General features: G+C 43.9%; 1 protein-coding gene across 1 annotated transcript in view; it reads right to left on the reverse strand.

The window, feature by feature from the left end:
• Positions 1-21,523, reverse strand: part of dock1 (dedicator of cytokinesis 1) — a 458,484-nt gene that overhangs the window by 386,860 nt on the left and 50,101 nt on the right. Inside the window, 7 exon segments of the mRNA XM_080789704.1 lie at positions 2,893-3,017; positions 4,679-4,804; positions 8,219-8,298; positions 11,624-11,696; positions 15,681-15,816; positions 18,354-18,435; positions 19,727-19,884. Of these exon segments, the coding sequence (XP_080645830.1) occupies positions 2,893-3,017; positions 4,679-4,804; positions 8,219-8,298; positions 11,624-11,696; positions 15,681-15,816; positions 18,354-18,435; positions 19,727-19,884 (780 nt within the window).

The raw sequence follows: 21,523 nt of genomic DNA on the forward strand, positions 1-21,523 counted from the left end.
CAATCTGATCCCCCCACGCATGCACCCCAACCCCGGGAGGCCTCCACCGAACCCTCCCATCCTCCTCTGGGACGTATATCATCATCACCATCTTCACTTCAGCTCATCCATCACCCTGTCGGGAAGCTGGACACGTTTAATCCATTCTGACCTGAGATCAGATTCTAAAAAAATGTCTTCTACATCCTGACAGTTTTCTGAAAAAGCTATGTTTCTATGTCAGTCGTTCTTTTCTAAAATAGCAGACCTACAAGCTCGTAGCGCGCCACTCGGTGGCGCGCTATGACCTTGTAGATCTGCTATTTTTCAATAGCTAAAGCATAACATAATGCTAACACCAAAAGTGGTTCCCACCCAGAATGGGTTAATCAAGTCCCAGCGGTTTGCGTGCACGCGCGGGTGAAGGGTAAAGTTAACGGGACATCAATGTCATTTTTTTGGATTGATTGATTGTCATGAATCAATCGAGACATGGCCAAGGCATTTACGGGGTCCCAAGCCAAAAACCGAAAGTAAAAGTACTCGTTTGGCAGAAGGTCCGAATTCACAACTTTTGAAATGCAAAAACTCTTTAAAAAAATCCTTTTGAAAATAGCAGACCTACAAGCTTTTCCTTTGATTTTTCAAATTGCCAAAATTATATATTACAGTAGGTCTGAAGTGCTTTCATAATAACAAACAAAATCTATAAACTAGTAACTAGTAAGTGAAGTTTTCATGTATTGTTATTGATGTCAGTAGCGGTTCCTAAAGTGGGGTCCGGGGACATCCAGGGGTACCTGAGGGAATTCCAGGGGGTCCCCAGCTAAATGATAGTTTGGAACCAAATGGACCCTTATGGGTCTGTAACTCTGAGAGTGAACAAATGGAACCAAATGGACCCTAACTTAACAGTGGTTTTACAATATAAATCGGGGTACCGGAGGTAGAAATGCCATTAAACTGGGGGTCCATAGTCTAATGTGTGTGAAAATCGCTGCTAGAGCCGTAAAAATATTCCCTTATCGAGGGCACTGGCACATGTTTTTAAATGGGGGGGTCCGTGGCCTAATACATGTTGATTTGGGGGTACTAACTTGACACGAAAAAGTGTGGGAACCACTGAGTTAGACCAGAGTGTTGTTCTGCCCCTGCTGCGTTGAGCCCTGCCGGCCGGCTACCGTGACAACCATAAAGGTTGTGGCCCAAATACAGGGCCATTCCACACCAGATGAATATACCATCGTACTGCGGTGTACTGTGGCTGTGCCGAAAATAGCTAATCTACAAGCCTCCGAGAAAGCCCTGGTTTGGGAGCCCGCTCTTGAGTATACCCTCCAGGAGGCCGAAGCGTCACTGACTAGACCCGAGGGAACGGGAGAGAACGTCTCTGACTTGAGGAGGTCAAGGATGTAGGGAAGGGGGTGGAGTGCCATAGACTGTGGGTGGTGAGCAGCATTTTAACCCATTTTGGGCGAGAACCCCTTTTGGTGTTAGCATTATGTTATGCTTTAGCTATTGAAGAATAGCAGATCTACAAGCTCATAGCGCGCCACCGAGTGGCGCGCTACGAGCTTGTAGGTCTGCTATTTTTTTTAAATCTTGAAAATGTGTCGCAAATTTGGAATTTCCGTTTTATGTTTTTAACTCAAATCTTTGCTTCTGGGGAGGGTCCCTGGAACTACGTATTTTCAGATGGGGGTCGGCGGCCAAATACATACGTCCTTGACATGAAATATTCAGAACCACTGATATGAGGTTTAAAAAATACATGTATAAAAAAAAATTAATTTCGACGTCAGGCCTAAATGGGTTAAAGTGCAGGTAGAACATTGTGGCCTGTGTAGGTGCTGCTCAGGAGCAGTCAGTCAGTCAGGCAGGCAGGCAGACATCGGTGGAGTTAAGTGGTGCACTGAGCCGGGTGAGATTACAGAAAGCCCCGTAAATCACAGGCTGTCTCAGAGACACATCTGCTCTTGTTGTCTCCACTGACGGATGATCCAACTCAACTCAACTTCAATTTATTGTCACACCAGAACAACAACAACAACCACGTTTTGTTTTTTTTTATACCAAAGGGAGTGCAAAAGAGTGGGTGAAATTCTCCCCTGGCAAAAAGCTCCCCACGGGTTTCGGTTACATTAAAAAAAAAGAGAGAATACGAGTGAACGTGAGCAAAGAAGTGCATGGCAGAGTTCTGCAGTATCTCTTCCAGCCCAGGTGAAATGAGAAATAATAGCTGTTAAATACCTGAACAGCCAAGCGGTTACCGTAAGCCAGACACATATATTTTTAAATAAAACATCTTCAAAAATAGCAGATGTACCAAGTTTTGTCCTCGATTATGTATGTATGAATGTACTTGAATGTTGTATTGTTCTGTATTTGCTGTATGTTGCTCGAAAACGAGATGATACATCTCAAGGGGATATATTTTTCTCATTCAAAGGTTCATATATTTATATATATATTTTTTTAAACCCCCGGTTCGAGTTTGATGCATGTCAGTCTGTGTGAACTGTCACAAAAATCGTATAAATAATAATAATAATAACCCATTCTGTCCGGGAACCCATTTTGGTGTTAGCATCATGTTATGCTTTAGCTATTGAAAAATAGCAGATCTACAAGCTCATAGCGCGCCACCGAGTGGCGCGCTACGAGCTTGTAGGTCTGCTATTTTTGAAAAATCGAAGAACGACTGACATTTTTTAGAATCTGATCTCAGGTCAGAATGGGTTAATCAGACCAGTGTGTGTCCAGCGGAAACCTCGTATGAATCTGATCTCAGGTCAGAATGGGTTAAACCCCCGGTTCGAGTTTGATGCATGTCAGTCTGTGTGAACTGTCACAAAAACCGTATAAATAATAATAATAATAATAATAATAATAATAATAATGCTCCTACAGTACCTCCAGTTTCTTGCCATCCTCGTCGTAGACGGACATGGTCACCTCCACGTTCTTCGGCGTGGTCTTGCTCCCCTTGTCGAACTCCCCCTGGACCAGCGTCACGTAGATGTCGTTCCGCACGTCACCTTGAAAAGGCACGGAAGAGAAATATCTTGATCACCTTTATTCACTGACAAACGCTACATTAAAACTAAGCTATGATGACTGAAACTGTGACTAAAATATATTGACAATTTGTCAATGAAACTAGTGAAAATAGCAGATCTACAAGCTCACAACGCGTAGCTTTGCGCCACGTTATGAGCTTGTACATCGGCTATTTTCATTAATACTTTTTTCTAATTTATGGAATTTCTTAAGATTTCTTAGAATTTTTCTTAGATTCAAATTTCAAATAAAATGTTGCGCATTTTGGGAACGTTTTTTGAAAATGTTTTGAAATCCATCCATCCGTCCATCTTCAACCGCTTATCTGTAGTCGGGTCGCGGGGGCAACAGCTCCACCAGAGAGCTCCAGACTTCTTCCCTCTCCAGAGCAACATCAGTGACTTCCTCCTGGGGGATCCCGAGACATTCCAAGGCCAGTCGATATAAATCCCTCCATCTGCGCCTTGGTCTGCTCCGGGATCTTAATAATACTTAAAAACTAAATGTAGGGGTCCCGACTCCCGACACAGTGTTTGGGAACCAGAGATGTAGCTGACAGAGCAACCTAGGGTAAGGTGCTACGGAGCACTGAACGGTCACTGTGATCCAGACATGGCAGGCAAACACCACTGATGTGATTAGTATTACCAGTGTTGCACTCGATGCTATAATTTCTATTTCACATTATTGTGTCCTGAATGCCTGCCCTGGAGAGAATCATTTTCCTTCAGCTAGGAGCCCTTTGGGCTTCAGCCAGTCTCAACCCTGCATTTTGGCCACCAAAAATGCCTCTAATGGCAAAAATAGCAGGTCAACAAGCTCACAACGTGTCACATCGCACCGCGGTGTGTCCTCGCAGGTCAGGTATTTTCACTACATACTGTCTTTAAAATGACAGTAAGTTTTGTACCATCTGTGACAAGGTGCTACACTGCTTTGTGCCTCGGGCTTGGAGACATGTGTACATGTCAGAAGTATTCACTTAAACAGCTTGAATGCCGACAATTTACGGCCGTCTTTCAGGCTAGGCTGCCTATGTTTAGAGTTACCTTTGAACAGCCAGTGCACCGACCGCTGAGTTGCTTGTCATGAAAACCCACTTTAAAAATGGTGAAATCGCTTGTTGTAGTTGAAAAACCACAACAACAGACAGGACGGGGCAGCCGAGCGCTGCTATGCAGTTCTCCCATTGTAAACAATGGGGACTCAATTTCCCAGAACCCTTTGCACGCCGGAGCGATGGACCTTTTTGCGATGACGTAATCAAAACATGTCTCATCCCATTCTGTCCGGTGCCCGTATGTCTTAAAACTTTAAAAACTTAAAAATGAACACTTAAAGATCATCTTTAATTGTGAGAGCGTGAAATGAAACCAAATGGACGGGTCCATTTGGTTTCATTCTCTGCAACTGCATTTACTTATATCTACACAATTAGTGAAGCAGAAGGAGAATTGTTACGTTTGCCTGTTGTGAACGAATCTTATCCAACGACAACAAAATATTCTTTAGTTTTGGGTGTGAGAGGCTAAGTGTCATCAAATGGTGGTCCGTGGCCAAATTGCACAATAAAAAATGGACCTCGATATGAAATGGGTTGAAAACCACTGCTTTGGGGAAAAGGAAGCCTCTCTCTAACCTGGCATGATGATCTCGGGGAAGCCCATCTTGCGGGCCACGGCGGTGGAGCGGTCCACCAGGTGAGGGAAGTCCTTCCTGATCTGGTGGATGTCTCCGGGAAGCAGCTTCAGAGTGACCCACAGACCTGGTGGGGACGAGAGGGAAGCGGACCCAGGGAAACACAGTCAATGTATGGTTAAAGAGAGCAGACAAACCTACACCTGCCTGTACAGTACTACTTTGAAAGCCGTAACAAACCGTAACGAATGTGAAAAAGCACCCAACCAGTCTTTGCATTAGCACGGCGAAGGAATTTATTTTGAACATTCCCCAATTGTTTGCACACACTTCTAACCCCCTACATTGAATTAAGATGACGTTTCAGACAGTAGGCAGAGATCAACGATTGCCTGGTTACGCAAGACTTCAAAGGAGAGAAAGAGAGAGAGAGGAGAAGAGCAAATCCTGTAAAAATTTAAGCTACTCTCCAGGATGTGATTAGAAAACAGAACAAACAGAACAAAGGCGTACTGTAGATACAAAAATGCAATTAAAAGTATATTGGAGAGAGACCTGAACCGGTGGCAGGACATGAACAAAGCTGAATCGTTGCATAACACCGCTTTCCTCTTCGACACTTCAAAAACGAACAAAAGCCTTTTTAGGACCTTTGGCCCTTAAGAGGAGACGTGTTCCTGTCCCTCTGCCTGGCTGTGAAGTTTTGTTACTTTGTGCCAAAACTGGTGACATTTCAGGTGAGACATTCAGATTATTCTGCACGGAGCGCGAGGTGACCGGTTATGTTCCAGCTTCAAATAATTGGGCAGGGAGGCTGACCTGTGGCTGTGACGCAGCAGAGGAGGGTCACGGTGTGGAACTAATTGTGAAACAAAGGGCGCCTCTCAGGGGACGCATATGCGAACGCAATGGAACAACAGTGGCTTGTCCTCTTTTTGTCAAATGTACAAGTAAATGTCCGGAATTCAAAATGTACTTGGCTAAAAGTTCAAAAGTATTGGCAACAAAATGTACTTAAAGTACCAAAAGTAAAAGTAGTAATTATGCAGAATGTCCCGTTTAAAGTTTTCAAATGCATAGGCTCGCCGACACCTTTCTGACCGTTTCTGAATATCTAGCAACTATTTGGATTGGCATTGGACAATCGCTTTTTGGGGTGGGATTTAGTGAAGGGCTAATTTGAATAAAAAACTAATGATGTAGCCTATATGTAGCCCAGGGGTGCCCACACTTTTTTGACTTGAGCGCTACTTTTAAAATGACCAGCTCAACAAGATCTACCGGTACCCACCGAAAAAAATATAATTCCATTGCTGAAAATACTGTAGTTTAAAAATGTACCTGGGGTGGCTTTGGAATAGGGGTTCTGGCATTGCGTACAGTATAATGCACTTGGAATGGTAAATAGAGGGAGACAAATGGAACCGGTAAGGGTTTTGTAATTCTACCGGCATTGTGCACAGCAACATTCTTGAAAACAAAGTATTGCATTATGGGTTTGAGCTGACAGGCCCTTTTTGATGTCAATCAATCAAGTCAATTTAATTCAAGTGGCACATGCCAAAAATAGTTTTTTTAAATATTTAAATTAATTATTATTTAGGGGCATGTCAGGTGATCTACCTGCACAGCCTTTGCGATCTACTGGTAGCGATCTACCTTTTGGGCACCCCTGATTATTGTACAGTAGCCTATATGTATGGCATCTTGGTGATCTCTTGCAGTGTGTGATGCCTAATATTGCCTATAGTAGTCGGCTATCAATGGTGTGAAAGCCACAAAGATATGACAGTCGATTTTGTTTTAAGACTCCTGTAGTGTGAAATACATAACGATCTCATGACTCGCCGACAACTTTAAAACTCCTACAGTCTGTAGGGGCCGTTAGTTACTGTACTTACTGTAAGTGCAGTACTTGAGAAAATATCTGCACTTAGCTACTTTCCACCACTGTCCTTGTGTTGTTGTCTTTATCCAGGCCTCCACTACGGAGGGCCAATAATAACAGCGGCTCTGAGTGACAGATCTGCCTCTCCAGCACTTAGCTGGAAGCCTTTTGATATGTGAGCGTGACCGACAGCTCGACTGGCCGCACTGGACGCCCCCCACCCCAGGACTGGCATTTATCCAAGTACATCTTCATAGTACATAACAAGACCGTGGACGTAGAGGCTGTCCACAACTCCACATGTTTCTACCACTCCCCACCACACACACACACAATCATTGACATTCTAGCCAAGGACGCGAAATCAATGACGGGGAAAAAAAGGAAGGAGAATGAAAAGAAAAATCAAGGATTTGCAGATGAATCGTCGGCTTAATTAACAACTGAATTACTTGGATCCTGTAGCCATGGTGATACGGCAGTAACGGCACACTGTATTTATGGATTTATTATGGATCCTGTAGCCATGGTGATATGGCACACTGTATTTATAGCGCAAGCACTGATTTATAATGAGGCTTGTTCATTGACATGAAGAGGTAACATCAGACAGAGAGAGAGAGAGCGGAGAGAGAGCGGAGAGGATTGTGGGACATCGGAGGACAGTATATGATAATATAAATAAATACCAGGTTTCAAACTTTTCTCAGTGGCCAAAGGTATTTATTTATACCGTTAGGAACCAGAATCTGACTCACGCTACAGAAACAGGAGAGGCGATTTTGGGCCTCATGGCTCGGCAAGGCTTGCCGGTACTTACTTTTGTTTTGTCTATGACAATGACTAAAAACTGAATCATATAATGAAAAGGGTATCTTTGAAAGACAAAGAAGAGGTGCGCGACAGTGTTGTGTGATATCAGTCTGGCTAATTAGCCAGGCTAGTCCCGCACACCGCCAGACATCACAAAAACACGTTGCTCTTTATTAGGTGGACGTTTGGGTCACTTGGACCTTCATCAGGACATAGCCACCAAACCATTATAGACCACACCCCCACAGTGAGTCAGAAGGTAATGAGCTTAATAAAGAGCAACATCTTCTTTGTCTTTCAAAGATACCCTTTTCATGATATGCTCCACCTGTCACCAGCCTTTTGAGGTGTGCAGCCATCGGCCTTTTGCTATAAAAACTGAATCAAACATTCGCTGTCAAAATCACCGGTGCATATACACTACAGTATAGATATATGGCATATATAGGGGTGGAGGATTGGAACAAAATCCCAAGGGAAGTTAAATGTGCTCAGTCTTTGAACATTTTCAAAAATATGTTGAAATATGTATGAAAAAGTGGCTGATGGGCAAGTTAGTATAGTGCTGTGTTTATCTATTTGTATCCATTTGTTGTCTTTTGTTTATTGATCTATGATGGCCGGTCGTAAATGTCAATAGTATTGTAATGTTAGTACACATGTTCTTCTTGTCATATACTGTAACTATTTATATATTTATTTGGATCACAATGGAAATAAGTCCTCTGACTTTTTGTGCAATCCTGATGATTTCTGTAATGCTCTTCTATGAATTGTATCGTGAATATATCAAATAAATCAAATCAAAATCAAATCAAATATATATATATATATATATACCTTGGCCCTTGTGGTTGACCTCCTTGGCGGCGATCACCTTGTTGATGACCGTCTGGAGGAAGTCGTTCTCTCCCGCCACCCTGGGTGAAAAACGGGAGATGTTCAGCTGCTTGTGGCGAAGCATGGCGTCATCCAACGCTAGCCTGCAGGTGTTCACACAACAGGCAAAAAAAAAAAAAAAAAAAAAACGCCACAGAGGAGGGAGAGGGAGGAAGACAAGGAGAAAGGAAGTGTAAAGAAGAGGAGAAAGGAATGGGGCAAAGGAAGGTGCCAGAGAGGGTAACGTGATTGTGAAGGTGATGGGATGAGAGAGAGAGAGAGAGGCAGAGGAGAAGGATGAGGAGGAGGAGAAGGAAGGGAGAGACACACCGTACGGTGACGCCAACACCACGGACAAGAGACGAAGAGCCAAAAAATGTTAGCCCGGTTATAACAGTGAAGCCGGGATAGGGTGACGACGATGGAGGAGAAGACACAAGAGAGAGAGAAAGACAATCATTTAGCACAGTGGTTTTTAACCCATTCTGACCGGGCACCCATTTTGGTGTTGGCATCATGTTATGCTTTAGCTATTGAAAAACAGCAGATCTACAAGCTCATATCGCGCCACCGAGTGGCGCGATACGAGCTTGTAGGTCTGCTATTTTTGAAAAATTTGAAGAACGACTGACATTTTTAGAATCTGATCTCAGGTCAGAATGGGTTAATCAGACCAATGTGTGTCCCGTGGAAACCTCGTATGAATCTGATCTCAGGTCAGAATGGGTTAACCCATTTCATATCGAGGCCCATTATTTATTCACCATTTGAGCAAATACAATACATAATGGAGCGTGATATGAAAAGGGTTGAGAACCACTGATGTAGCAGATGATGGCCAACAGGTATAGACAGAGTGAGACGTCTGGATCAGGCCCCTCAAGAAAGGATGTGCCCAGTGGTGTAAAGTGCATTTACTCAAGTACTGTAAAGTCTCGAGGTATTTTACTTTACTGGAGTATTTGGAACCAATTTTCAATACTTTTACTTCTACTCCAAAGTAAGGTAAATATTGTACTTTTTACTTGTTTGTAATACAATACATTAACCACTTCAGCTCTATCTAAATTTTGGTGATTTGAAAATAAATAGCAGACAGACAGCGTCTGCACGCCGGCCAAAACACACCCGCCTCCAAATACATATTAATGTGGCGGTTCCTCGACATGAGAACCATCACCACATCTAATCCCACCAACACAGTCATGCATTTCCGTTTTGCTTAACAACAAATTAAAGAAAACCGATGTATGTTTTTTTTTTTGGGAAATTGAAGGGGTTCAAGTGCAGAGAATAGATCAGAATAGACTGAAGACAGGCGGAGACATAGAGTGGAAGAGAGAGGGGAGCAGATGTGATTTTGGGAAAGGGCCACGTGTTTCGCAGCTGGGACACAGCAGCAGCAGAGGGAGAGAGAGAGAGAGAGAGAGAGAGAGAGAGAGAGGTGCGTGCGTGTAGCATCCGCGCTGTGGCAGACTCAGAAAGAGAGTGACAGATGACAGAAGAGTGGGGGGACAGGGGGAGGGAGGGCCAGGAGGGCCCATGCAGGGCTGTGACAACGTCTAATGAACATCTGCACCTTGCTGCTCGACAACATGTGGGGTTTAATTGGTTAAAGAGATGGAGAGACAGGCAGACAGACAGACAGACAGGGACACGTGGCCCCTGTTACTGAACAAACACTATGTAGCAGTGGTTCTCAACCTATGGGGGCCACAGGAGGGATCACCAGGTGACAGTGAAGTGACCAATTAAGGACTTTTAAGACACGTTTAGGCCTGACGTCGAAAAAGTTTTCTGAAAGATATTCAAAGATTTGTCCCGCATTTTCACGATTTTTCAAAAATAGCAGAACTACAAGCTCGTAGCGCGCCACTCGGTGGCGCGCTATGAGCTTGTATTTGTATTGGCCAAATTGTCAAATATTTAAAAAAAGAGGCAGAAAATGTGAAAAGAGCCGATCTACAAGCTCACAACGCCTCACAACGAACTGCTATTTTCACAATATGTATCTGTTGGAACCAAGTCAAACTAAAATGTAATGCCTCGACTCCTACAATTCCAAGTTCTTATCGGGATGGAATGGGGTCACAGCCTGAAAAGGTTGAGAAGCACTGCTCTATTCTAACAATGATTACCATCTGAATATAGAGATTTAACCTTTAACTACAACCCAAGCAAACTAATTATGACAGCAAGAATCACCCGGCAGGTAAATATTCGGCCCGTATAGTTCATACACGCGTACGTACATGCTTGAGGCATTTATTCGCAGCGGAAGGCTCTAATTTGGACGATTTATGCCCGCAGATAAAAACCCGTTAACCGATGGTGATCTGCCAGTTAAATGGCTCGTATCTGAAGCATTTCCAATTATACAGGAAATCACGTTAACCCATTCTGAACGGGAACCCATTTTGGTGTTGGCATCATGTCGTGCTTTAGCTATTGAAAAATAGCAGATCTACAAGCTCATAGCGCGCCACCGAGTGGCGCGCTACGAGCTTGTAGGTCTGCTATTTTTGAAAAATCGAAGAACGACTGACATTTTTTTAAATCTGATCTCAGGTCAGAATGGGTTAATCAGACCAGTGTGTGTCCAGTGGAAACCTCGTATGAATCTGATCTCAGGTCAGAATGGGTTAAGGTTAGCCCTGGCTCGGCTCTGCGTGCCGTCCCCCCCAACCGGAGTGGCGGCAAGTTAATGAGATTGTCTTAATTGAGTCTGCAGGGAATAGTTGGAGCTTCGACTGCCTTTTAAAAGCCTGCTAATCAGGTGTCAAGGATTACAGTCTTTCCAGGAGCTAGGGGGGGGGGGAAAGGGAAGGGCCACACACAGCCACTGCAGCCATCTTTAAAACACACAGAAGGGTGTCAATTAGGCGGGGGGGGGGAAAAAACATAATCGATAATTTCAAAATCAATCCCTATTATAGGGAGAAGTTAGGGAAAAAAACTGTAATTGCTCACATCATGTGAGCTTGTAGATTATATTTTCAGTATTTTTGTTGTACCACAATGTAGCTTGAGGTAAATCAATCCGTCCAAGTATTATTGTAAAAAAAATATTTACAAAAAAAAAAACTGCATAAAAAAAGAAAATCAAATCAAATAACTGCTAATAAAATAATCCATAGTTGTAGTCCTATAGTCCCAGACAACGGGGCAGACATAGTTGTAGTCCTACAGTCCCAGACAGCTACCAACCAAGGACATAATGGGCCCAGTATGTGTCAGCGTTGCACTGCCCCCTCCTCCAACGTGCATCATTATTCCAAAGCCACTGGTTGTGGTGTCTGAATGTGAAGCACTAATCGATGCTTAATGAGGGGCTGCCTCGTTCTCTCTCTCTCTCTCTGCACTTACGGCTGGAAGGGGATGAAATGCTGCTTGTCCTCGTCGTCCATTTTGCCCGTTATGATGTCCGTGACGTCCATGACTGTGGGGAAGACAAAGGGGGGGGTGTTAGGTTAACCACTTAACCCATTCTGACCGGGAACCCATTTTGGTGTTAGCATCATGTCGTGCTTTAGCTATTGAAAAATAGCAGATCTACAAGCTCATAGCGCGCCACCGAGTGGCGCGCTACGAGCTTGTAGGTCTGCTATTTTTGAAAAATCGAAGAACGACTGACATTTTTTTTAATCTGATCTCAGGTCAGAATGGGTTGATCAGACCAGTGTGTGTCTAGTGGAAACCTGGTATGAATCTGATCTCAGGTCAGAATGGGTTAAACCATTTAGACCTAAGTTCGATCCTAAAAAAAAGGCCTACTGTAAATCATGACAGTTTTCAGAAAAACCCCTATTTCTATATCAGTGGTTCTCAACCCTTTTCATTTCAAGGACCCCAAAAATTATATGTATTTGTACGCCGACCCCCCCCATCTGAAAATATGTTGTTTCAGGGACCTCCCCAGAAGCAAAGATTTGAGTTAAAAACGTTCGTTCGGAAAAAATATATATATTCCAAATTTGCGCCACATTTTCACGATTTAAAAAAAAATAGCAGACCTACAAGCTCGTAGCGCGCCACTCGGTGGCGCGCTATGAGCTTGTAGATCTGCTATTTTTCAATAGCGAAATTATAACATAATGTTTAAAACACCAAAAGGGGTTCCCGCCCAGAATGGGTTAAGTAAAAGGAGGAAAACGATTACGATATGCCCATCTCAGTTTTTAAATACGGTTGTTCTAGACCCAAAAAGTGATCAAATGAAGATAAAGTGGAATGTCCGCACACGATATAATTCTGCTCCCCCCGTCATTTATTTCAACCCTACATAGAACAACGTTTCGCCCCTACGGGCTTTCTCAAATTCGAAACGTTTCTGCGAATGTTCCCTACAGAGTAGGCACAGTATGCTATCGTGCTAGTTGTTAAAAGGAGTAGTAGTTCACCCACTAATTGACTTCCCATGAAGCCTTGAATTCATGGATATTTCTTCTTTTTTTCTGTTTTTGTCACATTCCTAAGCCAATAATTTGATGACCAGCTGCGTCTCAAAGGAGACTCAATTGAGACTATTTTAGCCGGCCATCAAATTTGCCATGAATTCAAGGCTTCAAGGGGTGTGAAATTGATAGAACATGAGTCACTTTTTGAGGGATCTTACTCCTTCAAAGCAGTGGTTTGAATGGAGTATGGACCCTTCAAGTGGACCCTTCAAGGGTCCATTTGGTTTCATTTTACACTCGCAAGAGTTCAATTATTGTTATAATCTGCATTAGTTAATTTACAAGAAGCCTAAATAATTAGAGAATGTAAAAAAAATAATTGTTATTTTGATCAACATTTGCCTATCTCCTCTCCTAATGGTACCAACATCAATACAGCATGGACATTGGATAAAATCTTATCAACCAATAACAAAATATTCTTTCGTTTTGGTTCCGAGAGGCAAAATCTCATCAAATGGCGGTCCGTGGCTCAAATGCTGAATAAATAATGATTGATATGAAAACGGTTGAAAAGCACAGCTTTGAAGAGACAGGGGTTCAACTGCAAGCCATCAAGCACGAGGCCATCCCCATCTTCTTCATGTTACCCCAGGCCTTCCCCTCGCCTCAGCCTCCCAGCCTGGCATCTTTGACCATCTCTAATGTGTGCTTGGGGGGGGGGGGGGGGTTTGGGGGTGGCATGGCATCCATGCTTTGATTTCTATGAGCCCCACAGACTACAGGGATGTCGAGAAATGTCCTCTGATCCGACTTCAAAAACACTGAGAGAGAAAAACATGTCAAAGAAATGATGGCTGATCTCTGCCTGGCCTTCGGTTAGTTACAGTTCCCTAGAGCAGCTGTGACGCTTTCATACTTCTGTTACTGTATACTGTAGTTCCCTAGAGCTATCTAATATACTATCGTTATATATTGTACAGTTCCCTGCAGCAGCTATGATGCCTTTAATGCCTTCCACCCTAGAGCCTCGGGTCAGCCATCTTTCCAACAGTTCTTCACCACTGAAACGCAAGTATCTTTCTATTCCGGGGCCGAAACATTCAGCGAAAGAGCAGCAAGATCTACAATCTCAGAACGTGATGCATTGAGAACTCGTCGATGGGCTATTTTTGGCAAGGATATTTAGCACACGGCGAAAGCAGGGGGGGGACGGGGGGGGCTACTGGTATAGAGCCCCGGGGCACTTCTCTGATCAACTAAGTACGGGGTTGAGGTGGTTTCAAGCAGCTCCGTGCGGTGGCATTGACATTGGCACGCCTGCAGACGAGGCATCGTAAATCAACTTGTCATCTTCTCTCTCTTCAAGTGGTGCTGAGCTAAGAGACCGGAGTGAGAGGAGCATCATTTTCTCTGTTGGAGAACCGGCGGGCAAGATGCCAATCTAATTAGTTTAAGATGGAGTTGGCAGCGCGCCCGCAGGGGGGGACAAATCAAGATCTAATTCCTATTTCGACTTCAGCCTATGTAGATATTCCTGAATTTTGGCCAAATGTATTTATTTGACTGGGCAAAGGGCCTGGGTACATTAATTATTCAACGGTAAGGCGATGCATGGGTGCAACTCTTGAGGGCTTTAGACATATGGAAAACCCAAGCTGTGCCAGGTTCCCAAGTTCTACTTTAACCCATTCTGACCTGAGATCAGATTCATACAAGGTTTCCACTGGACACACACACTGGTCTGATGAACCCATTCTGACCCGAGATCAGATTCTAAAAATGTCAGTCGTTCTTCGAATTTTTCAAAAATAGCAGACCTACAAGCTCATATCGCGCCACTCGGTGGCGCGATATGAGCTTGTAGATCTGCTATTTTTCAATAGCTAAAGCATAACATGATGCCAACACCAGAATGGGTTCCCGTTCAGAATGGGTTAAGCACTCCGTTTGAAACGAATCCTCTAATTGGAATGTAACTACAAGGTTACGGTTCACGTGGCTCGACAAGATTACGACTTGTTATATGCTAAAAGGCCAAACCATTTTTTATCCCAGCTGAAAATGCATGCTGCGTTCAATGAAATGAAATAGGCCTGTCTCACAGCCACATTTTAACATTTGGAAACGGCCTTAAATGGCACAGAGAAAGCAGGTAGGGATGTAGCTCTGGTCCATATAGCCTTAATCATGCACCAGAGCTACATCCCTATACCTGCTTTCTCTTTCATTTAAGGCCGTTTCCAAAATGTTAAAATGTAAAAGACCAATATTATTATGAAGAACACAAGATGTTAAGACCGCTAAACCAAATGGAATAAAGTTTAACCTTCAGAAAAAGCGTTGTTTATGGCTTCTGAATGTAGGTCTTTTAACATGTAATGTCTATGGAGTGACGTCACGTCAACACCACTAGGTCTGGAAAGGGGGCGTGGAAAGGGGGGCGTGGAAAGGGGGCGTGGAAAGGGGGCGGGGAAGGGCTGTGAGACAGGCCTATGTCCAGATAAAAAACGCCAGGCGTGAAGGCACAGCGCAGAATAGACACTCAGCCGTGCCGGCGTGCGCGTCTACGTATAACGAAACACAAGTCGCTCTCAGGAATCACAGAACCCAAACACCTGTCGACACGCTGCATAAAAGTCCAGCTTCTGTGTGCATGTTCTCCCCGTGTCCCCTAGGGTAGGTACGTACCCTCACAAAAAACATGCAGTAATCCTGGTCTCTACACTGCCTCCCCCTGGCCAGCCAGGGCCCCTGATGGAGGGGAAAGGAACTGGTTGGAATAACGTGTTCCTTCCACGCGCTACGTCCAACCGGGGAAACTCCCCCGTCAGGTGTAAAGGAGCAACTTGGACACTCAGGCATGAAGGAAGCATGAGTTCAAGTCCGTTGCTCGCCCCATGTCCCCCATATATGGGGACTAGGTTGGTGGAGGGTGTGTAGAGTCCAGGATGATTAGATAATTGACACAGGGGTGAAAAATGGGTTACAAAATCGTGGGATAAAAAAGTTAAAGTCCAGCTTACCTGCCACTCCGAAAGGTCTCCGCAGGCCTGAGGTCAGCTTCTTGGCGTTGTTGTCTCGTAGCTCCATGCGCCCCACGCGCACAATCTGACACACGAAGCTGATCTTCTCTCTCTTCAGGTCTTCACTGCCCAGGTCCTGGTAGGAAGTCAACAGAGGGGTGGTGTCATGGACATGGTAAATGGTAAATGGTGCATTTATATAGCGCCTTTATCTAAAGCGCTTTACAGAGAATGTGCATTACATTCACCCATTCACACACCGGGGGAAACCATGCAAGGCACCAAGCTTAACCCATTTTGGGCGGGAACCCCTTTTGGTGTTAGCATTATGTTTTTCTTTAGCTATTGAAAAAGAGCAGATCTACAAGCTCACAAGCTTGTAGGTCTGCTATTTATTTATTTTTAATCGAAGAACGACTGACATAGAAACATAGCTTTTTCAGAAAACTGTCAGGATGTAGAAGACATTTTTAGAATCTGATCTCAGGTCAAAACCGTTCAAGCAGACAAGACGTACATTACAAAATGTTAGACATTACAGGACAAACATCACAGAAACAATCAGGAGCGAGAACATATCCCCTGGTTTAGTGATGTTGGTTTAGAAGCATCATCAAGGTTTAGTTCTGTGTTTATTGCACACCGTGTCTTTCTCAGGTGACACCTGCGACTCGGCTGGGAACGAAACACGGTGTTTGTTTGTTTGCTGCTTTGCACAGTCAAACTCAAAGTATTGACTTAACAGAGCCATGTTAAGCTGCGCGGGCTCTTCTCGTTTCTTTTGATTAACTTGAGGCAACCCACCAAAAAGCAATGTCTGAAAAGTAAACATTTCCCTTGCAGAACCATTACATTACAATCAGATTCTGTATCATTCGTTTCGATCCGATGTTGACAAATCACCCCCCCCCCTCCCCCCGGCAAAGTTTATGTGGATTGAACGCCTCGCCGGGGTGTTTATTAAGCAACGGAACGAATCAATCAATCGCTGGAAGCTTTTCATTAACACTTTCAGGGCTTTAAATTGTTTAATCCAGGGTTCCACCGCGCGTAACATTTGTTTAATGCGTTTAATTCGCCGTTTTAAAATAAATAATTGTCCCGGACCTGGTGACGAAGCCATCGCATTCTCTGGGCTTCTGGGAAAATGAGCCCAATGCAAGTGGACGGGCCGTTTGTTTGGACTACAACAAGCTGTGCAAATTGGTTTCGTTTCGCATTGTCATGGTGATTCTGACCATAACAAACCAACGGACCATATTTGTGGTTGATGAAAGCTGCAAATACTTCAGCGTACTATGCTCTAAAGGTAATAAAACAATATCGGCAGCGTAGAATATTGGATTAAATAACTTTTTTTGGTACTGCACCATGTTTGGTCTGATCTGTTAATTGCCTGTGTTGTGATTGTGTGTGTCCTGTAGGCGTGTGGGGGCTAAAGGGTCCTCCGTGGGTGTTCCTATAGGCGTGTGGGGGCTAAAGGGTCCTCCGTGGGTGTTCCTGTAGGCGTGTGGGGGCTAAAGGGTCCTCCGTGGGTGTTCCTATAGGCGTGTGGGGGCTAAAGGGTCCTCCGTGGGTGTTCCTATAGGCGTGTGGGGGCTAAAGGGTCCTCCGTGGGTGTTCCTGTAGGCGTTGTGGGGGCTAAAGGGTCCTCCGTGGGTGTTCCTATAGGCGTGTGGGGGCTAAAGGGTCCTCCGTGGGTGTTCCTGTAGGCGTGTGGGGGCTAAAGGGTCCTCCGTGGGTGTTCCTATAGGCGTGTGGGGGCTAAAGGGTCCTCCGTGGGTGTTCCTGTAGGCGTGTGGGGGCTAAAGGGTCCTCCGTGGGTGTTCCTATAGGCGTGTGGGGGCTAAAGGGTCCTCCGTGGGTGTTCCTGTAGGCGTGTGGGGGCTAAAGGGTCCTCCGTGGGTGTTCCTATAGGCGTGTGGGGGCTAAAGGGTCCTCCGTGGGTGTTCCTGTAGGCGTGTGGGGGCTAAAGGGTCCTCCGTGGGTGTTCCTGTAGGCGTGTGGGGGCTAAAGGGTCCTCTGTGGGTGTTCCTGTAGGCGTGTGGGGGCTAAAGGGTCCTCCGTGGGTGTTCCTGTAGGCGTGTGGGGGCTAAAGGGTCCTCCGTGGGTGGAGGCCGACCCCCGGTGCCCTTGGGCTCCCATTAGAGAGAGGTGAGTGGCACAGTAAACACACACACGGCCAGCTGAGCCCCGTCTCACGCAGCTTAACCCATTCTGAACGGGAACCCATCTTGGTGTTGGCATCATGTTATGCTTTAGCTATTGAAAAATAGCAGATCTACAAGCTCATAGCGCGCCACCGAGTGGCGCGCTACGAGCTTGTAGGTCTGCTATTTTTGAAAAATCGAAGAGCGACTGACATTTTTTAGAATCTGATCTCAGGTCAGAATGGGTTCATCAGACCAGTGTGTGTCCAGTGGAAACCTCGTTATGAATCTGATCTCAGGTCAGAATGGGTTAACAAATACACCGGCTCTGCAAACAAGGCCTGGCGTCACGTCCCTCGTATAGCATAACTGAATCAACAGCAGAGGACTAACGGGGCGAACGGTGTGTACAGACAAAGGCGTCTGCATGCGTCTGCTCGCATACAGTAACACGCATACACAACGAGTAAACACAGATGCGTACACAGATGCACAAGCACCTGGGCCGAAAGTACACACTTACCGTGAAGACGGCCCGCAGGTTATGAAGCTGGTCGATGTCTTTGACCAGGCCGGAGCTGGACCATTTCACAAGGTAGTTTTCACTGGGAAGGAGATGGGGGGGGGGGGGGGGAGGAACGGTGGGGTATTTTAGTATGCACCGAATATTCGTCCACAGACATTTTTCGGCAGAAAATGCCTAAAAATGCATTTTCGGCCTATTCAGTTTCGGCCCAAATAGGCAGAAAATATATCACAGAATATTGTATGCAATTAATGCATTCAAAAGAGCTGAATAAATGTTTTATGAACCCATAATAGTGATTATTATTTAAGTTAAGCTTTGCCATAACCATTATTTTGCCATAAATCAGGTAGATTTAAGGTGCAGCCATGACAGCAATGGTAGGTAAAAAGATATATAATATTGATCATATTCGGATATTCGGTTTTCCGCCAACTGTTTCCTATATTCGGTATTAGGTTTAGGCCAAGAATTTCCCCTTTCGGTGCATCCCTACATTATTGTTATAAAACATGCATCAACCAATCAAGCAATTTATGTGTTTGGCTATTAACAATAGCCAATCTACAACCTCAAAACACCGGATAGGCTTAAACTAGATCAGGCAATTATCAAAAAACTGAGTTTTCTTGGCACTTTGGTACTGTATATTCTTACAGTATGTGCTTTTTCAAATTTTTAATACAGGCCCTTTACTCGCAAGGCAACTGTGGTTTATGTTGTACCGTTACTTTTACTTAAAGTAAAACATTACTAAAGAAGTACTTCTGTACCACTGAAGGGGGGAAGAAAAAAAAGCAAACATGACTCGACCTTTCGATTGTGCGTGGGCAAACGGCTCATTGGGAGCCTCAGTAAGGAGATTATCCCACCCAGGCGAGCGAGGCCGACTGCACTCAAAGCGGAGCGAGGCAGGGAGTTGTAATCTAGCCTCACGGCTTGTTTGGAACAAAACAACAACAACAACAACAACAGGCACGGCTAGACCTGCTCTATTATTATGTAATTTCTTGTCACAAATCCGGAAACAATAAAACCAAATCCCGCCGAGTGCCGAGGCTGTGTTTTAGTGCAGAGGCACGTTCTCTACTGGGAATTGTGTTAGTTAGTGCGTGCGTGTGTTAGTGTGTGTGCGTGCGTGTGTTAGTGTGTATGTGTGCGTGCTTATTATCTATACTTGTGAGGGCCAAATATATCCTGTGTTAGACGGCCCACCGCGGTCCAGTCGCTAGCAGTGGTCCGCTGCTATAAATCACTGGGCGCTATAATTTAATGGATTAAATAACCCCAGTCACTTAAGGTGTTAAAGTGATTGTGATGATCAAGCGATTTAATCGAATATGCGTGCGTGCGTGCGTGCGTGCGTGTACCTGATGAACTTGGACTCCACAGGGTCGTACAGGGACATGAGGACCTCTGCGTCCTCGCCGATCTTACACACCACATTCTTCAGCGTCACAAACAGAGCGAAGGAGGGAGTGGAGGCGAACTTGGCCTGCCTGGTCAGATCGATATTCTGCTTCTGGGACTGTGGGGGAGAAACAAGAGAGATGCTGCATATTGGTGCTGTCGGGTGGAAACCATGTATGTCCAAAAGGTACATATAGGCCTACTTTTCAGAAATTGGGAGAAAAATAACCTGTGTTCCCAATACATTTAGTCGCAAGGCTTAGTGTTAGTCTTAAAGCTGCTATAAGCAATAATATGTAGAAATTTGAATGACCCTTTTCTTCTTTTTTTTTTGTATTCAGAGACAGCCAGCAATGGGTAAAACGCTCCCAAAAACAGACCAATGACAATTAAAGCTTCTAGGGACATCTTTGAATGCAGATTATGGCCACTAGATAGATAGATAGATTTCTTTATTTTTGTGTCATGCACCAAAGGCGCCCAGCCCACATGGACTTACAGGACACACCATATCATTGCATTCAATATTGCATTGTGTACAATAAACAGATATGTTTTGTTGATATTCCCTTTTTTTCCCCTTTTTTTTACACAAACAAAACATTCTGCCTTATTTCCCACGCCCTGCATAAAAAGTCTGCCAAAGCAAAAGTACCTTTCCTAAAACACAATTCCAGTTTTTCATAGTCCTCCAACCAGAAAAAGTCAGCACAGATGGTTGTCATTTTACAAAATAATACATGTCTTAATTCTTCATATAACGGGCAGTAAAACAAAAGATGAATTTCATTTTCAATTTATTTTAAATCACACACAAGACAGACTCTGTCCTCCTCAGGAGTACCAATGAATCTACCCGTTTCTAAAGCTAAGATGTGTCACAGAGACTACATTGTTTTTAAGCGTTTTACTCATTGCTGGCTGTCTAAATACAAAAAATAAATAAAAAGGCATTATAGTTTTGACATATTATTGCTTATAGCAGCTTTTCTTTGGTTCAATATTCATAAACCCCACAGACACTGAAGCTGATCTACAGCCTTGTGAGCTTATAGACTAGAGAATGAATTTACAAAATATATATATATATTTAAAGAACTATTGAACGTTTAAATTAGGGCCGGGACTTTAACGCGTTATTTTGTTGAATTTCTTTCAGTATCGGCTCGATGCGAAGCATGTTGCACCGAGCCTAGCCTGGAAGCTAACGTCATCAACAGTAGCTCTGGTCCATAGCATAGTTAGGACTCAGGAGGAGTTCTATGGTGCTTCATTCCTTAGTGTTTTCCCCCATATAAAGTTGTTTTTGATTTATCATGTCTCCCTTGTAAAGTATTTTTGGGTACTCAGAAAAGCTCTATATAAATTATTACATTTGAGATATTATTACCCCTATTATTACTACAAAAACAATGTTCTATTGCTTAAACTTATGTATTCACTATTCATTGATTCACTAGTATACCAAAATACATTAAAAAAAATAGCTCTCTCACTGTTCTCGGTTCAAATAATGATATGCGATTAAAATGTGATTAATCGAGATTAATTAATTACAAAGCCTCTGATTAATTAGATTAAAATTTTTAATCGAGTCCCAGCTCTAGTTTTAATGTGCATGGAGATACAAGGTTTCCGGACTATTAACCCATTTAGACCTGACATCGAAATAAATAAAAAGTCCTCTGAAAGAATAATATTATATTGAAAGATTTGTGCCACATTTTCACGATTTTCAAAAATAGCAGATCTAGTAG

The sequence above is a fragment of the Protomyctophum bolini genome (assembly GCF_963924005.1).
Source record: "Protomyctophum bolini genome assembly, chromosome: 18".
Taxonomy (NCBI): Eukaryota; Metazoa; Chordata; class Actinopteri; order Myctophiformes; family Myctophidae; genus Protomyctophum; species Protomyctophum bolini.